Below are 17,651 nucleotides of genomic sequence, written 5' to 3'. Positions count from 1 at the left end.
ATCCTTATGCACCTCATGTTCTGCATTTTCTACTATGGAGCTAATTCCACAAAGATCAATTCTTATGGGATGGGGAAAGAAGTGTAATGATCTGATCATCAGTGGAAAGGAGTTTATGAAGAGAGAAAGCTCCTGTGGTCTCAGGCTACTTGGTCTAGGAGAAGAGGAGAAAAAAAACGCCCAGAACTACCAGCCACCACCTCCTAAGACAAGAACTTCAAACCAAATCCAGTGTACAGATGGTGATAACAGATTTTCCATAGAGAAGGCCTGTTAGCCTTGGATTTCTCCTCCCACCCCAATTTCACACACACTCTCCATTAGATACAAACAATTAAATGCTTCTCTTACTCATTGCACTGTTCAGAGCTGACCATCAGCTATCTGAAATGCATGGCAATGAATAAAAGCAACAATGTGAATCTCTGGATGGGGAAGTGATAATGTGTTGGGACTTTTTTTTTTTTAATTTATTTTTTATACGTTAACATACACCCCCTTCGAAAAAAAAAGCCCAAAACAAATAGAAGAAAAATAATCACACAGAACACTGCCCCCCCCCCCAAAAAAAAAAAAAAAAATCACACCCCCAAGAAAACGTTAAAACTGGGAGAGACTCAGAAGTACTGGAGTGAGAAAGCGTTCTCAGAACTAGATGGGGGGGAGCAGTGTTCCCTACCCCTCAGACCCTCAATCTCCCTCCTGCAGCAGCATATCAATATAGCACCATACTGACACAAATACAATACCTGTAAAAGAGCATGTGGGGCAATCTCTACTACCACGGCATTCTCTGGAACATGCTTCAGCCCTTCGTGGAACAGCACTGGATTCACTAGGTTGTTCACATGATACTCTGCAGAGGAATTCCTAGCAAGATCACTCTGCCACTGAGATTCAGGGATAGATGTACTGATCCACCGTGCTGAACGAGGTTTGGGATGTGGAATGACCTACAGACAGACAAGGAAGAGGGAAAGGAGGAAGAATTACATGTCATAGATACCAATAAGACAGGCAAAAACAAGCAGACCCTCCTTGTTGCAGGCCATTTTTCTCAGCTTGATTGCTCAGGACACCCTTCTGCTTGAGGCCATAGGACTTAAAACCTTAGGTCTCACAGCAGTTTACATGCTCTTCTAAGATTTCATTCTCCTCCTAAAGAAAGGAACCCCCCTTACGCTCAATATGACCTATACTCCAATCCAGGTGCCTGAGCATAAGCCACGCGAGCCACAGTTTGGCAAGATTACCTTTTTCAGGGCACTGAGCAGCACTGGTGCAATAGACGCCATGTAATAGGAATGAAATGCGACTCCAGCACTGCGCACCTCCTTTGCGAACACACCATCCTTTTTCAGTTTGGCTACAAACTCATTCACAGAGTTCTAAGAAGAGAAATATAAGTGAAGTAAAAATAAAAGCTCACAATGTATTTGGGATCTGTATGAGCCTGTACTCCCCCCCACGCCCTTCATCATTGACACTTAAGGGGAGCCATACCTGGGATGAGGTTATTGCCTTCTCACTCTCGTAATTTATCTCTCATTATGTCCATGGCTATAAAACTATTCAGCACACGAGATCTTTTATTACTAGCTTACTGAGGCACTAATATAACTTCCTTTCATAGAATATTTGAGTGTTTAAGTTTATACAAAGCACCATGTCCCCTCCCACCACTTTAATCCAGCTCCTCTTTGCAAGTAGCTGAGCTTTAACTCAGCTTCACGCTTTCTTCATGGGTCCCACTCACAACTCTGGTATGCACAGTATCAGTTCCTTGCTCACCAGAGGCCCCGAAATAGTGACAGTATCTTCAGAGTTGTGACAGGCTGGCACCACATTTGGAGGACAGCGTTGCTTACACTCCTCCCATGTCAGACCTGCAGAAGGAAGACACAGAATGACAACACAAGTGTTTCTAGCAGTGAGCCTCATAAAGGGAGGCAGTCTTAACGGCACAATCACTGCGCTTAATTCAGCATTTTGCAAAACTAGGAAGGATTCTTAAGAGAAAGACAGACATCGCCCTCTGCCCCAAAAGGGGTTCTGCAAAAGCTAAGGATATTTATCTCAGAGCTTTAATGTGACGTTTATCACTGTGATATTGAGCACAGGAACAAAGGACTGAATCTTTGTACCATCCCATTAAGGGATGGGGTGGGGGGGAACCCACACACTTTCAAAGCTACAGAGTTGGTTGTTTTGTCTCATCTTGCCCTTAGCAATCCGGGCTAGAATAGGGGAGAGAACACGTGAGCTTGACTCACAGAAACAGAGCACCACAGAATACCCATAGAAATCGACAACTCCAGTGGCTTAAGGTAGCTTAACATACACAGCATCTGGTCATATATTACATGGGTACAAGTCAGAGGAAGAATTTGAACCCAACATCAGATTACAAAAATCATATATGCAGCACTCCAAGATAAGTTCAGCAATAAGTGTGTGTCATGTATTTAATATCAAAGAAAAGAAAGCTAAATTAGGTAGGTATCCTTTGTGGCATTAGTTAAAGTAAGGAGTCTAGGATAGTAGCAAGTGACCTAGTCACCAGACATACTACAGTAGACCTGCAACAGCTTTTCTCTTAAGTGTTTCAGTTTTTAATTGACCACTGCATCCAATAATAAGAAGCAGAAGAGCAACAATGCTACCAATAATAATCTTATTTTTAAACATTAAGTCACTGTGAAGCCACACCATGAAGACAGCCTGCTGGGTCCAAAGCTCAAAATTTCTCCCAATAGTGGGCAAAAACTATAGGACTTGCAGAAACACTGAGCAAAGCTTGTTCAGGAGAAAGCTGCTTCAGTGCTATTAGTCCCATGTAAGTTCTATTGGCATTAAGTTCCACTAGCTAGTTGCCTACTAAGTAGTAGTGGCTTACTGGTTTCACATCTCGTTACTCTTGACAGTCATAAATATCTCTCTCTATTTTTTTTCAGTAATTTAAATACATACATGTGTGTACATATACACAAACTATAGAGATATCTCTCTATTAAGAAAAAAAAAAAACAAGCCAAAAACACCCAACAAAAACTCCAGTGCCCTGCCCAAGATTTTCACCTCTTTTCAAGCAGGTTATTTATCAGGCCTCTGTCATTGGTCACCTGTCAATAAATCTCTCAATTTCCACTCAAGTTTTGGATGGATTACCAAAATCCTGCTCTATTCCAGGTCAGAAATTCCTACCACTATATCAACTTCAACGCTTAATATCCTGTTCTACATCAAAAGAAAAAGAAGAGGCAACGGTAGCCAAAATTTTACAGTTATGATTGTCTCCACCAACACATTTCAGAGCCCAATTTTATTCCGACCATACAAGAGAGACGAGGTGAACTCTCCTGTACCACTCCTTTGGTAAGGGTATACTTACCGACAGCAGCCATTCCTCCTGGGGGTAATTTGGCCTCTTTAACGCACCGTCCCCGCCAATAAGCGGCAAGAATGGCTTCTTCATGACTTAAGGAGTTGTCTGCATAGCCACAAGCTAGTTCTCCCACTGAGTGGCCCAAAATCCCATCAGGTTGCAGACCTGCAGCCTTCAACAGATCAATCTGAGCAATCTGCAAGGAAAAGTAGGGATTAACGATTCCATGCCAGAGTAAGTGGGTGTCAGGCCTCAAAGGCACGCAGCTGAAGTGAGTATATTACAAAATGGCTTTTTGGTACAGACATTCTCCTCTCTCACTGCTATCTTCCCCCCCCCCCCCGCAACTGCAGCTCCAGCCTGTTTCAAAACAATCCCAGGAATCACTATGTGACTCCATCATTGTTTGGGCCTCTCCACTATGTACATTTCCACTAGGAAAGTATTTCCAACAACAGGAGGTCGCCAAGAGCACATCTGTACAAAGTAAGAGGCAAGACCAGTTTTCCAGATCCCTTTAAAAGCCCTGCCTTTAGTTTGTTAAGAAACAACGAATCCCACATTGTCACCCAAAATTAAAAGAGACTTCATTCAGCATCCTTTAGTTCATTTGCAGAACAGATTTTAGAAGGCATTCTATGGAACCTTGTTCCGTGGCACGAGCCTTTATGTAAAACTTAAAATATTCCTTAGTCTCTTAAAAGGAGAAACTGCCCCTCCCCCCCCCCCCCCAAATCAGTTTAGATCAATACTCGTCCAAGCATCCTGCAAGTGGCAGTCCAAAACTGTCAAGGGTGTAACATGCTCCCTCCTACCAGAGAGGTACTTCTAACAGCTGCCATTTGCTAGCTACACAAAACAAGCTTCCCTTAATCAGTACGAAACGTTACTGGCTGAACAGACACACTAGCAGAGCAGGCCTATATGGACTGAGTCCATGACCCCCTCCACCGGTCTTTTGAGTCTTACCTGAATAGCAGCTAATCCAACAAATGCATGGACAGTGTCATCAAAAGTGTTCTCGTCTGCTTGCAGAAGGAGGTCTGAGACCTTTAGGCCTGTGTTCTTCAAAGCCTCATCCGAGCGCAATATAGACTGGCGAAACAAATCCAACTTCATAAGGCTCAGGCCCATACCTTTCCACTGTGTTCCCATGCCTGCAGGACAGGCAAAGAAAGTGAGCTTCAGTAACGCTCCGTAACAGTAGACGCCACACACTCGCTCTGGCAGTGAAAGAATTCTAAGAGCAAAGTGTACATTCCTAACATCCTCTGAATTCGGCACTGCTTTTTATTTTCCTGGACTTCGCTATCATCAGAAGATAGCGAAGTTGGAAGGATTAGATAAAACACAGGAAACATGAGCGTCCTGACATATCACAGGGCTGCAAGGTGTCGCCTCATGCTAGAGTGGAAAACATTAGAGCACAGAATCTAATTGCTCAAGCCCCAGATCTACAGAGGAAAACAGAAGCCTGGACCCACTGCTGCACACCTACCTGAGCAGATGTACCACAGCGGTCTCCCAGACGCTTGAACTTGCTGAACCTCTGTTATGTCACTCTCAGTACCAACTAGTGTGTAGCCCCTGTAGGGCATGGAGGATGCAGGAACTGCAGAGATATCACTGAGCAGGCTTACAAATGGGCTGCAGCTTCCATGTTTTCTGCTCTCTTGAATTAGTATTTCCACAGCTTCCTGGGTTCTGCCACAAATTTGAACCAGTCTTGGCACGCCAGAAGTCTCCACAGGCTGGCGTTTGTTCTTATTTGGCCTCAGAATGACATGAGCATTAGCACCTCCAAAGCCAAAAGAGTTGATGCTGACAAGGCCACCTTTCACTGGTGTTGGTTTACAAACTACCTCCAAAGAGCCATCTTTTAAGGCAGGAATATCTGGATTTGGGGTATTGAAATGAAGATTTGGAGCCCACACCCCATGTTCCAGAGAGAGAATGACCTGGAAGAAAAAAAAAACAACAGTGTTCTGTGCTCCACATTTTCTTGTAACAAACATTCTTTTGTTGTTATTGTTTTACTATAAATGACCATGTAGCATACACTAAAGCAGCGCTCTATGTTTGGATAAAGGGACACTTCAGAGAACAGCATTATTGATGTTACAGAGGTAGCACCTACTTCACCTAGGCAAATTTTAAGTCCATGCAGGAAGCCATCAGTGAAGGTGAGGGGGGTAAGTTTTAAGTTTAGCTTCCAGACCCTTTCTAACTGGAAAGCCGTGCAGCCTTGCTGGAAAAGCAGCCTGGCTACTAAGAATATCACATTTTCTTTCTCCCTCTCCAGATCCTGTTGCTTCATCACGCTCTGCTTCATCTCTCCCCAGCCACACGTAGCCAACACATGCTCTTTCTTATCACAATGAATGCTTCCATTTCTGCCTTTGCTGCAAATGAGCCAAGCTGAAGCACTGATTAAGGAGTTTCCTTGCTGCTTTGCACCCGTTTGTTGTCTTCTTGATCCAAAAAAAGAAGGGACAGCAGACTGGTCAGAACTGGCAAAGCCAAAGGGAAGTACAGAAACAGACAGAGTTAGAATAGCTGTGCCAAAAAGCAAGAATTCCCTTCTCTCCACAGCATCTCTACAAACAGCCCATGACACCAAGCTCCTCTGTGGCACAAGTCGAGCAAATCACAGACCACAAGGTCCGTTGCAAACACTCAGTGCTCTGCATGTTTAGTCGTTCCTTCATCACCCCCAAAATGGTCAGATAAACAGATATTGTTTTGGGAACTGTTCTTCCAAGTCGACAACGAGACATGGCAGCTTACCTAGGAGGACAACCAGCATAAATGCATGATTTCAACTCCAGTCAGCATGTTTAAAGTTGCAATGACCCAACTATTTTCATGCATGCTGTCCTACACCAACAATATTACACACTATGAACTTGATGTTGCTTTACACAGCACACATATTTGTACTTTTAAGTCTGCCACGGCTTCTACACAAGTTTGAGAGTACAGTACAGTGAGCATACATCAGAGCACCAAGAAGCTTTGTCTTCACTGTACAGCAAGTAATTAGACAGGCTGAGTACTTCAAAGCTGCAGGTGAGTTTTCCCTCCCTCACCAGAATTTAACTTAAGTGGCTTTGGCAAGCCCTAGTTTCTTTTGTAGCTATCCACATAATTAATGGATTCTCTTCAAGTCTGAGATTAGATACTTTCAAGATCTATTTTCCTAACTGACATCTCCCATATAAGACCATGTTATGGAATTCCAAAAGAAAACATTTATAGAAACTGCAAACTTCCTGAGATAGTTACTGTCTTAAGAGACAGTGGCCTTGGTGCAGTTTCTGTCTAGGTCTCAAGGACGCCTGATCTGCCATTCTGATCAACTTCCAAAGCTTTAAATATGAAGTGCTGCCCAACTTCCAAAGAATTGAGAATAGAGACAAAGCTTCAAGTACTTTCAAGATGCCAGATCTGGAAACGAGACACAACACAACTTAGAGGCACAGCAAAAAGATACTCTAGCAGGCATGGTGGGTGCCATGGGCTCTTGCCTGCAGATGTAAGTTCCCATGCAAAGTTAAGTGACAAAAATGATGAAAAGAGTGAGAAAACATGGTGTCAGAGAAGTCTTCAAAAAGACATTATGGCCCTTGTCTTTGCAGTTCTACATCCTCTAAGACACAGACAGGGAAACAATACCTGAAAGTTATGATCCTGTCCTGACAGATCACAGCAGAACGGCACTAAACAAACTGTTTATAGTTTACCATACAGTATGGATGGAGAGGTTTACTTTCTGACTCAATTATCATTCCTTTTATTAAGAGGGTGTCAATCTGAGGGATAGAGGTGCTAAAAAAAGTAAACTTTCCTCTACAGACAGATAAGACACCGCTGTCTCCATGATGATTTATTTGCAGATGAGGCTATCCAAAGCAAGTAGTATGCATTCAGGTCACAATAACCACTTTAAAGAGCACAAAATTCTAGCAGTGACAGTGTACGTGACTTCAACTTGCATGGCTCCAAGGCTGTCAGTAATAGGCTTAGAACCAAGTGTGAACATTAGCCAGCTCTCCGCTAAGCAGTTTAGCAGCCAGAGCCAATAGACGACTGTCTGCCTACCGCAGTAGTTAGTAGGCTGGTTGCTAAGACAACCAGTTATTCAAGCTGGTAGCCTCATCCCGAAGAGCTCACCTGGCTTCCTGCCAACACAAGAGAGAAGAGGAAGAGATGATGACAAACAGCCAGAAGGATCACCTACACTTCTGGCACCACAAGCCCACACTGCCTCTTATGGTTGGTCATTGTCAACTAGTCCAAAGATTTAAATCCCTCTACTTGTACACCTCCCAAACCCAAACGACTCACAGCAGAGTTCTGTTGGAAGGTCCAGTGTAAAGATAATCAATAAAGTGACTGCAAAGCCTTTATTCTGAGCAGAGTTATGCTCATGTTGGATTCAGTAGATAGGGGGAACTCAAGTGTGTGTGCACACAGCAGAGGGCCACCTGGGCATTTGTGTCCAGCTTGCAGAATAGCCGCCTGAGCTTTTAAAGGTATTTGCAGGTGAAGCAAGAAGTAGGTAATTAATGATAAGCACCTGAGCTGTTCTCATTACCAGTGAACATCTTATCTGGATCGGTGCAAATTTTCCTTAAAACAAACAAACATTAAAAACCCATACACTGTTGTGTTCCCCTCCTCCCCCAGTTTTCCTTCTGAAACCACCTGTTACCTTGGCTAATGCAGCAAGCCCAGAGGCAGGCTCTGGATGACCCATGTTTGACTTGGTTGATCCAATCAACAGTGGCTCTCTCTTGCACTGACAGAAGATATTTACAATGCCATTTACTTCCTGTGGATCTCCAACCTAGTAGGAAGAGAACGAGAATGGCTATTAGCGAGCACTTCCAAAACACACCACAAAAGAGAAACCTGAAAGATTAAGAAGCTTGGGCAAAATCCAGAAGTGGCAAAGCAGCATATATTCTAGTAACTTGTGGAAGGGAGAAATATAGTTCGCTTTGGAAAAACAAAGAACAGTTTGATGGAAAAGTGTGGCAAGTGATGCAGAGAAGAAGATAAAGGACAGGAAAACTCCTTCACACTCCAAACCCAAAGGGGCCATGCTGACCTTGGTGCCTGTCCCATGAGCTTCAATATACTCCACTTCTTCAGGTTTGATACCGCATTCTTTGTACAAAGCTCTGACCAACTGCTGCTGCATCTCTCCAGATGGGAATGTCACACCTAGGACCAAAATTGCCATCAATTCCTATCTTATATCAGATGCTTTCTGTTCTGATTTTAGCACCTTTTCTACTGCCTGGGGCTACCAGGTCCAAAAAAACAAAAAAAAAAAAAACAAAACCAAAAAAAAACCAGAGAGAGACTTTTTAAGGATTTACCCCAATGTTCTTATCACCAGACACAATCAGCTTCTCGGGCTCTTTGGAGGAAGAGCAGAGGAACCAGAAACAGACCTAAAGCAATGAGTTAGACTAGTGTGGGAAGATACTGGTTAGCAAAATACTAGGACTCATCTAGATCAAGCAGAATATGTGAAACTTGTTGTCTCCATAACTGGACAGGGGGAGAAATGGGACAGCGCCTTATAGTCATAAACACCACCTACATTTCTGCCATCAGTGCAGAAGTTACTGTAGAGATGTCCTGAGGATGGCCGAACTAGCAACAGGACATTCCTATTGCTTTGTACAGTAGAAACCACCACTTGTCTTTAACTTCTTTACAAAATAGGGTCCTGAACTTTGCATTACCAAAACAGAAAAAAAAAAGAACAATAAAAAAAACGCTTCACACACTGAAAGAGCAGCCACCCTCTAACGGCCCATTTTTGATGACAAAGACTCTAGACTGAACATTTCTGTAGGCATCTCACTTTTCAGAGGCTCAAGGCCTACCTTGCTCCTTAAAGCCATCGGTGTTACTTCCAGCATTGACTATTGTGGCATAGATCCGCTTAGCCATAGATCTCTTGGTCAAAAGAACGACAACAGCAGCTTCAGAGCGACAATATCCACTTCCTGAGAGTAGAGAAAGAAGAACAAGTCACTAACTCTGCTCTGAATGAAGTTGCAAAACACCACGCCATAAGATCACCTCATTCCTGTGCTACCACTTAAAATAGACGACTTTGAGAGTATGACACATCCATTTCTTTAAAAATAATAACAATTATGTCCTAGAAAGGCTCGCTGCTCATCAGAAATGATGACAGAAAGTTGCCACCAAGAGACAGCTATTTCCTCTCCCCAATGGCTAAGGAATGAACCATACAGTTTCTTCCCCACAGTTAGTTTTCCAGGTTCAATGGAGCATGCAACACAGATCAGGTCCAGCACATGTCCCAAACAGTGCATCTAGGAACAACTATGAGGCCAGCTCTTTGCTCTATTACAAGAGTATCTGGTCACAGACTCCACAATAAGATCCTCTCATACAACATGGTAACTCTTTGTACTGATGCCTTACCTGAAGCATCAAAAACCTTGCAGGCACCATCAGAACTAAGCAAACCCAGTTTCATGAACTGCACAGAAGTGTTGGGTTTCAGCAAAAGGTTGACCCCTCCTACTAGGGCTGCACTGCACCATCCATGACAAATTGCCTTATAAGCATTTTCCAGAGCGACGAGACTAGAGGAGCAGGCCGTGTCAATAGCTATGCTTGGTCCTTACAGAACAGAAAGGGAAAACAAAAAAGCTTTTTTTTACTGGTTATTTCCTAGAGATGCTCTTCAAAAAACTACAAGATAGGATCACAAGAGAAACATATTCAAAAAAATGTTAAAAAAGAGTTGCTTTAGAACATAACAGGTAATCCTGATACAATGGGAGACAAGAGTCACCATCTCTGCCTGCTTACCACGTAACAAGGATGAGAAAGGTGGAAAAAAAAATTGCAAATAGTTTGGCTTTAAGGGTTTTGGTTTTTTTTTTTTTAGAATTCTATCTCCATCAAAGGGAGATATTGTAGCTTTGCAGGTAGTTTCCTCCTTCTCACCAATAAAAATCCCACTCCCTTCCCAGTATCTCTGTTGCTCTCCAGAGCAATTCCTATCCCTCCATTCTTATCTTCAGTGCCACACAGAGTTCAAGTCCTGTCTATGCCTTCAATTACATCATTCTGGTGGCTCTCCCACTTCTTCCACTTTAGTCAGAGACAACTGTTGCAGTCCGTTTGTCTGTGGGCTATCCAACTTCTGCATAACTAGATACCAAATAGCAGTCTAAACTCAGGAAAGAACCGAGGCCTTTTTATGAAGGCCTCCCGACATCATCATCTGTCAGATGAATGCCAGCTATGCCCAGCAGCAGCAGCAACTGAGCTACAAAACCTTACAACAAATCTTATGACACAGTTACAATACATTTGCTGCTTCTTATATGCCTCCCTACAATAGTTGCATGCTACTTTCTCATCCTAAAAGGGGTCTACGTCATCATATCCATCCCACTTGTCTACAGAAACTGTGATACGATCACGCTCAAATTGCAACTGCTGACCAGCATCAACAGGTTTGGGGGCACTTACCTTTTAAGTCATAAAAGTAGGAAAGCCTGTTGGCAAGCATAGCACGCTGGCAGCCAGTCATACTGTATCCCAAAAGCTCTTCTGGATCTTGGCTAAGGGCTTCAGCAGCTTCTGACCCACTGGCACCAACCCATACACCTGTGTCCGTGCCACGGAGGGTGGCCGGATTAATACCTATAAGGATATTGGAAGGTAGATTACAGGAGACAAACTCAGGAGACATCAGGTACACTGTCACCAGTTCATGAAATACTACTTACTCTCCCTTTCTAGCAGGGCTGCAGCATTGTTCCCTTACCTATTGTCACCTTTTATCTGTTTCAATTGCAGACCTTGCAAGTCTTTCTGCAAAGTCCACCACAACTTTGGTATTGGCTTTTGGCCAGAACATACCATGCCCAGAGACAGCTTTTCAGCTTAGCTGGGCATTGCTAGAGTCTTATGTAAAAGAGTGTATGGACTATCAAAGACAAATGCTGATCAGATAAGCTAACAGCCAACTTCCAGTGTAAAGAAAAGGAGCAGAGGAAAGGGGAGAAAAATCACAGCACTTGGAATGTCATGTGAGTACACGAGTATCTATCTGTAGCCACACACAAAGCCCAGATCTGGAGGACAAGACAGAAAGCAAAGTTCTTAAGCACAAAATCCAACAATCATAAGAAGAAACAACTCTGCTTTAAAAAACTGCTTAGCAAGCTCAACTTGCAGTGATCTCTGTTGTTTCTTCTTTGTGCTTCAGGGGTACTGGAGACAAGCAAAATATTCAAGCCTTCAGACTGAGGCTCAGCAGCAGAAGACTAAGTGTTAATTTTAGTAAGTCAGTACTTGTGACATGATTACAACTTTTTCCCCATGTGCTTCTTATGTTCAGACACGATACTGATTAACACGAAGAATAAACTTTTTGTCTCTGTAGGTATGTAACTCAAAAGCTCAAGATACTGTCAGTGATGGAGGAAAGAGGCTTCTACTTCTGAAAGCACACTGCCTGGGCAAACCTTCTATAGAAGCAGCAGATCAAATGCCACAAGTTTTCCATGAACCTAGCCAATAGACAGGAATACATCAGGCCATCTGCCATTCTTTGAGACCATGGATGAGAATTCTAATCAAGTCAACTTCCTTTTGCACTGCAAATAAGCCTTTAACAAAAGGATCTATTATAGAATATTAGGGTAGAGCAGAACATACAAAAGCTCTACAACTGCTGACTGTTTAAGTGTTTCTGTCATACTAGTTGTACCATACGAGGTAGATAAAGATTTGCTGGCAATCACCACTGAGTTCCAGAGGAAACAGCTTTGTTCTAACGCCTGTACCAGTTCTTCGGTCTCTCTACTGTGATGGCTTTCTCTTGTTAGAGATCTCATCGCACAGGTGCACGTGTGCGCCTGCTGCACAGAGACAATACAGCATAATTCTCCCTCTTCAGTCATTCAGCTGCTTACCTCCATCCAAAATAGCTTCATAAGAAATTTCCAACAGCAAGCGAAGCTGTGGATCCATTGTATGAGCTTGTTTGGGGTGAACCCCAAAAAAGGATGCATCAAATTTGCTTATGTCCTTAAGCTTTCCATTTCTCTTGGGCAGTCCATAAATTCCTGAGAAGAAAAATTCGACGCTGAGTCACAGAATACATCAGTTTTAAAGCAGCTACCAGCTGAGACGAAGTACAGAATGACCACAGTCGATTCTCAATTACGCATGAAGTCTCACTTCCCTGTTGCAGCACCCAGAGTGCTGCCTTAATATCTACCTATCCAACTCCCTGAATCTCATTTGGAAATGACAACGCTGCACTACCAAAAACAAGTGTCATTTTTAAGTCTCTTACAGATATGGCAGCAAAAGACATCCATCTAGTTTAAGCATCTTTGCTTTGGCAAGTTGTACCAAGCACATAATCAGAGTCCAAATCAGTGGTTCCTGTCAGTTACCAGGCAGAAGAAAAACAAAAGCTACTTTCCACTTCTGCAAATCACTAGCTCGAATCGGACAGGCATGTGCCAAACACTTCAGAAAGACAATCAGACAGAAGGGAATGTTTTAGAAAGCCATAAATCACAGGACTGGAGTTCCTGTTCTACTCCTGAACCCAGAAAAATGACAGAGTCGTCTTAGTGCCGCAGCTATCAACAGGAGGTTCAGGATTCATGTTGCCTAGCTGCTCTGTCAGAATGTTCTTTTACTTGGAAGTAAGCTAGATATTTATAAGCTACTACTGCATGGGACATGACATTATAAAACGGATTGCACGAGACCTTCATAAAAGTGTTCTGCTCCTGAACGTCTTGATGATACATCAAAAGGGAATTCAGAAGCTCTGTCAGGGTTTTGCATCTGATAAGTCCTTTTCTTTCACACGATAATACCTCTAGAACTCAGGGCTCCAAAAGGAGAGACAATAAGCACTCACCTGGTTTCCACCTCCGATCATCCTCTGTGACCATATCAACTCCATTAAGCAGGTTCTCCCAAAACTCTTGCAAGTTCTCCGATTCTGGCAGCCTTCCTGCTATGCCTGCAATCACCACGTCCTCCATCTCTGAGCTTCTCCCTGTTGCTGAGATCCAGAAAGCAGTAAGACTAGTAAGATTTCACACAGATGAGAGTATGTGTGTCTCTTGTCTTCCTGACGTGTTGTGACAAACAAGCATATTTGCAGGAGAAACACCCACACAGGAAGAGCCCATGGAGCCTCTTACTACAAAAAGACATCCCAACTAATCAAATGGGCCATAAGATCCATGGGGACAATGAGGATGAGAAAAAATGATCCCAAAGGAGACTCGGGCTCCTAGAACCAACAGTTTCTACACGACAACTAGAAAACGAACAGAGCCTCTGTGAAGTCAGCAGAGAAGAGAGATTAACATGCTGGAGCAGAGGTGGGTGGAGAAATTATGAAATACATATAGTAAAATACATAATTACAAGGCAAACCTAACAGGTAGCAAAACAAGTTCTACGATCATTACAAAGTTAAATGCTAACTTAGGAATCAATAATCAGAAAGTTTGTTGGAGAGAAAAAAAGAAACCCAAGCAAAAAAACAAACCAGAAACAAACACAAAACCAAACAAACTAAACCACTCCCCCCAGCCCAAAAAAACAAACCAAAAACACCCCCACCACCCTAAGACACACACAGAGGAGAAAACCTACACAAAAGCGCAAAGATTACAACTTAGCAGCATTTTAAATACCCCAAACAAGAAGTCTGGCATAAGAAGTGCTTCCCAACTGGACCCCGCACGTTAGGAGGGCTGGGAATGGGGAATTGAGCACGTATGATAGAGACTGGGGCTTTGAAGTAAGAATTGGCAAAACAGATTTGGATTCCAGATGGGATGAAAAACCCTAGCCGCTGTTCCAAGAAATTTGCATTCTAAGACCCCAGTCTCAAAGACCACCAGAGAGCATCACGGTGCGTCATGCAGCATGGCAGGCCATCTACACTGATCACAACACCAAGTGACCGCGCACGTATTACAGTCAACACACATTTAATTTATTTTCTATTACACTAAAAATACATTAGCAAATAAGCAGAGAGAAGGAAAGTTAACCTGATGTTTTGGTTAGGTTCAAATTCAATTTTTAAACCCTAAGTAGGCAAGTTAAAAGGGGGGGGGGGGAATCCCATATATATGGGTTATTTTTATAGCTATAAAAAAAATAAATAAGAGTGTGGTTGCATGAACCGAAGAGTTAGAAAACATTCACAATCCTTCCTTAAATAATCCTTCTGGTAAGTAGAAGAAAAATATTCTTTAGAGTTAATGTGTGGGATTTTAACAAGTAAAAACCACAAAGACAACTCAAATAGCTGAAAGTCTGCCTTAATAACTTTGAGTGAAAGACTCTGCTACAGAAGACCTAAACCTTGACTTCCATCACGGATTATGCTCCGTAGTGCCATGCAGACACTTCGCTTAAATGCTGCTGGTGCTTGAGCATCTCCCCCACAAAACAGCACGAACGAGTACTCTTTGAGGAACGCTTCACAGCTGTTCTTCCAACACAAGACGCTCCATTTCGGCATGGTTTTGCAGCCTCTTTCAGGAGTTCCTGATGCTTTTGAGCCAGAAATAGACACCTCTTCCATCCGCACGTTGCTCAGGCCGAAGCCTTCCTGCGGCTAGAAGAGGCTGTGGGGCAGAGGGAGCGCAGAGCCCTCTGTCAGCCGGGGCGCAGCCCCGCCAGCATACAGCCCCGCAGAGGCTGACCGATCTCTTTTACCCGTCTTTCCTTCAGCAGTTATCTTGATGGAGATCTGTGGAGTAACTGTGGAATTATGCAACGCTGAAGCAGAAGCGATGATTACCTCATCCAGTCCATCCCTTCTGGGAGCAGAAACAGAAGTGCTCCCAAAAGGACAGCTTGGATTTCTCAGTCTTATGCTAAACACCAGACAACAGAAGTTCCGTCCCACTCCGGTTGTTCATTTAAAAGGGGAAACAACTAAGGGCCAAATGCCCTTTACTGAGAAACCTATTCTCCAAAACTGAAGTTGGCAGCAACAGGGCCAGTCCGCTCCCCTCTGAGAGGCTCTCCCCGAGTCAACTTTATTATCGCCATCACCACCGTGCCTGGAAAACCCAGCCAAGGGCCACAACTCCCTGTCCTTGCAGTAGTTTGGCACTAGGGACAGGGCAAGAATGGATCTCGGGCATAAAGCGTAAGGCAAGAGATGTACAAGATGATAACATGATTATGATTCGATTTTACACCTCACCTCTTTGGGTGATGATCTCTAGGGAGAGAAGTATAATTTGTATGTCAGGGGACTGAAACGTCACTTCTGGGATTGTTCTTTCCCATTCCACATCTCTCCCGGACTACCAGAAAAAAAAAAATCCATCCAGCTACAGCCAATCTTGACAAAACGTTATTCCGAGACAGCGAAGTCAGGGAATTTATCAGCAAAGCAATTTTTGCCAACATGTTATGAATGTAGTTGAGCAAGACTGTGTCAAAGGCAGAGAAAAAGATGCTGCAGTAATCAAAATGGAGAAGAACAAGAGCCAAAAAGTTAATTTTAGCTGGGTGAATGGGTAAGAAAAGCCACAAGTTAAGGATTTTTTATACACGAAGAACAGGAAAGATGTAGACTTGACACAGAGCGCTCCAAATGCATACATCTAAGATAACAGGCAAACTGTGGATTTAGCAGCAGACAGTAGAGATGACTTGCAGTGGAAAACAAGAGTGGCAAGAGGAAAAATAATGAATATGAAGTCATCCCTGATTAAACAGTGATTAAAGTAGATGTTACAGCTACCAACAATGTCTTTGGTCTTCCTTGACAGATAAGCAGGTAGACCATTTTAAAGTCTGCCTTTAGCCCCCAATGGTGTATTGTTACTATATTAGAGACTTTTTTCTTGCCTGTAGAGCACTTTCAGACCACACACAGTACATTGACAGTTCTTGAAGTAGAGGACGTAGCACAGATCAAGAAAGAAAATTATTTCTACAGCTGTTTTAAAGGAGCTTGGACTACAGCAAATATACAGAAGAGGTTGTTCCTACTATATTTCACGACCAAAGTGAAGAAAAGCAAGAGGTCAAAAAAGCAGCCAAAGATGATAAAGGGGGACAAACAGGATTCTTCGATTTCTTAAGGCTGTATTTTGTCAGACACAACCAGACACCTAACATCCTTTTTCCTCTGTTTACCCCACAGTTTTGCTTGAATTATGTGAATTCTTCCTAGACAGCCTGCATTTTTAACTGTGAGAAGAGGGGGGGAGAAGCATACACCCCCCCACCCCCAATATGTCAGTCTGATAGACACCTCAGTTAAGCATAAACTACCACCTCATTGGATTTACACAATATTTTTTGGCAATGATATTGCATTGCTGACTCATTCAGTTTGTGTCTGGTAATAACTAACAATCCCTTCTGGTATTATTGACTAGTAACAACTTTCATCACTTTATACCTGTGCTCTGGTTATCTACCTCCCACATTAGCCACTTGACAAGGCTGGTTTGTTTATTGATGCCAGTTCCTTTCCCCAATCATGCTGTACCTTCTTAACCTTGTTCTCTATGTACTGGATACCTACTGGTATCTTGTCAGCTTAATGCTAATATTAAACCTACTCTTAAATGGAAATACTGTTCTCGATTGCATTTAAAACAGTTGTCTTTAAGTACCTCACTAATCCAGCACCAATACTGAATCCAGAAGAAAAGTATTAATCATCATTTTCCAATTTTGTCTACTGCTTCCCTACAAAGATATCTCTGTGCCCATTAAACTTGTAAGCTTTTAGAGGGGGAAAGACAAAAAAGAAAAATAAAAAAAAGTGAAGGTAAAATTTTATTTCTTCTCCCATTCATACCTGACTTGCCAACCACCAATATTTATCTTATTCTGCTGTACCTATGTCCACCTAAGGTTCAGTGAGGAAAGGAGGGGGAGAGGGAAGGAGGCAGAAACTACAAAGAAACTGTTTGCAAAGAAACAACAAATAAAATTCCATCTTATTTTGCCTGATGCACAGTTCTCTTTCCTAGACAGGAGGCCATCGCTTATATTTATCTCACTGCTATTTCAATGGCTGTCACCACAGTGGGACAGAGTCCTCAAAGCCAACTCTGCTACCGCTTCTAGGCAGTCCAAATCTTGATCTTTTTTGGAGCTCCCGTTATTGTAAACTGAAACGTCCATGACTCCTCCATAGCTTCCTTCAGCACAGACATTGGCAAAATGA

The 17,651-nt window shown here is 42.9% G+C and overlaps 1 protein-coding gene across 1 annotated transcript in view; it reads right to left on the bottom strand.

The window, feature by feature from the left end:
* FASN (fatty acid synthase) overlaps positions 1-17,651 on the bottom strand; it is a 44,982-nt gene that overhangs the window by 25,374 nt on the left and 1,957 nt on the right. The window contains exons 2-14 of the mRNA XM_054221656.1: positions 13,341-13,487; positions 12,373-12,525; positions 10,922-11,095; positions 9,860-10,060; positions 9,289-9,411; positions 8,499-8,614; positions 8,100-8,234; positions 4,884-5,343; positions 4,355-4,542; positions 3,392-3,581; positions 1,792-1,886; positions 1,254-1,388; positions 750-953 (exon numbers count right to left, since the gene is read on the bottom strand). Coding sequence (XP_054077631.1) covers positions 750-953; positions 1,254-1,388; positions 1,792-1,886; positions 3,392-3,581; positions 4,355-4,542; positions 4,884-5,343; positions 8,100-8,234; positions 8,499-8,614; positions 9,289-9,411; positions 9,860-10,060; positions 10,922-11,095; positions 12,373-12,525; positions 13,341-13,467 — 2,301 coding nt within the window. The 5' untranslated portion in view covers positions 13,468-13,487. The remainder of the gene's footprint in view (positions 1-749; positions 954-1,253; positions 1,389-1,791; positions 1,887-3,391; positions 3,582-4,354; positions 4,543-4,883; positions 5,344-8,099; positions 8,235-8,498; positions 8,615-9,288; positions 9,412-9,859; positions 10,061-10,921; positions 11,096-12,372; positions 12,526-13,340; positions 13,488-17,651) is intronic.

The sequence above is a fragment of the Rissa tridactyla genome, chromosome 15 (assembly GCF_028500815.1).
Source record: "Rissa tridactyla isolate bRisTri1 chromosome 15, bRisTri1.patW.cur.20221130, whole genome shotgun sequence".
Taxonomy (NCBI): Eukaryota; Metazoa; Chordata; class Aves; order Charadriiformes; family Laridae; genus Rissa; species Rissa tridactyla.
This window is presented reverse-complemented; position numbering and strand designations above follow the sequence as displayed.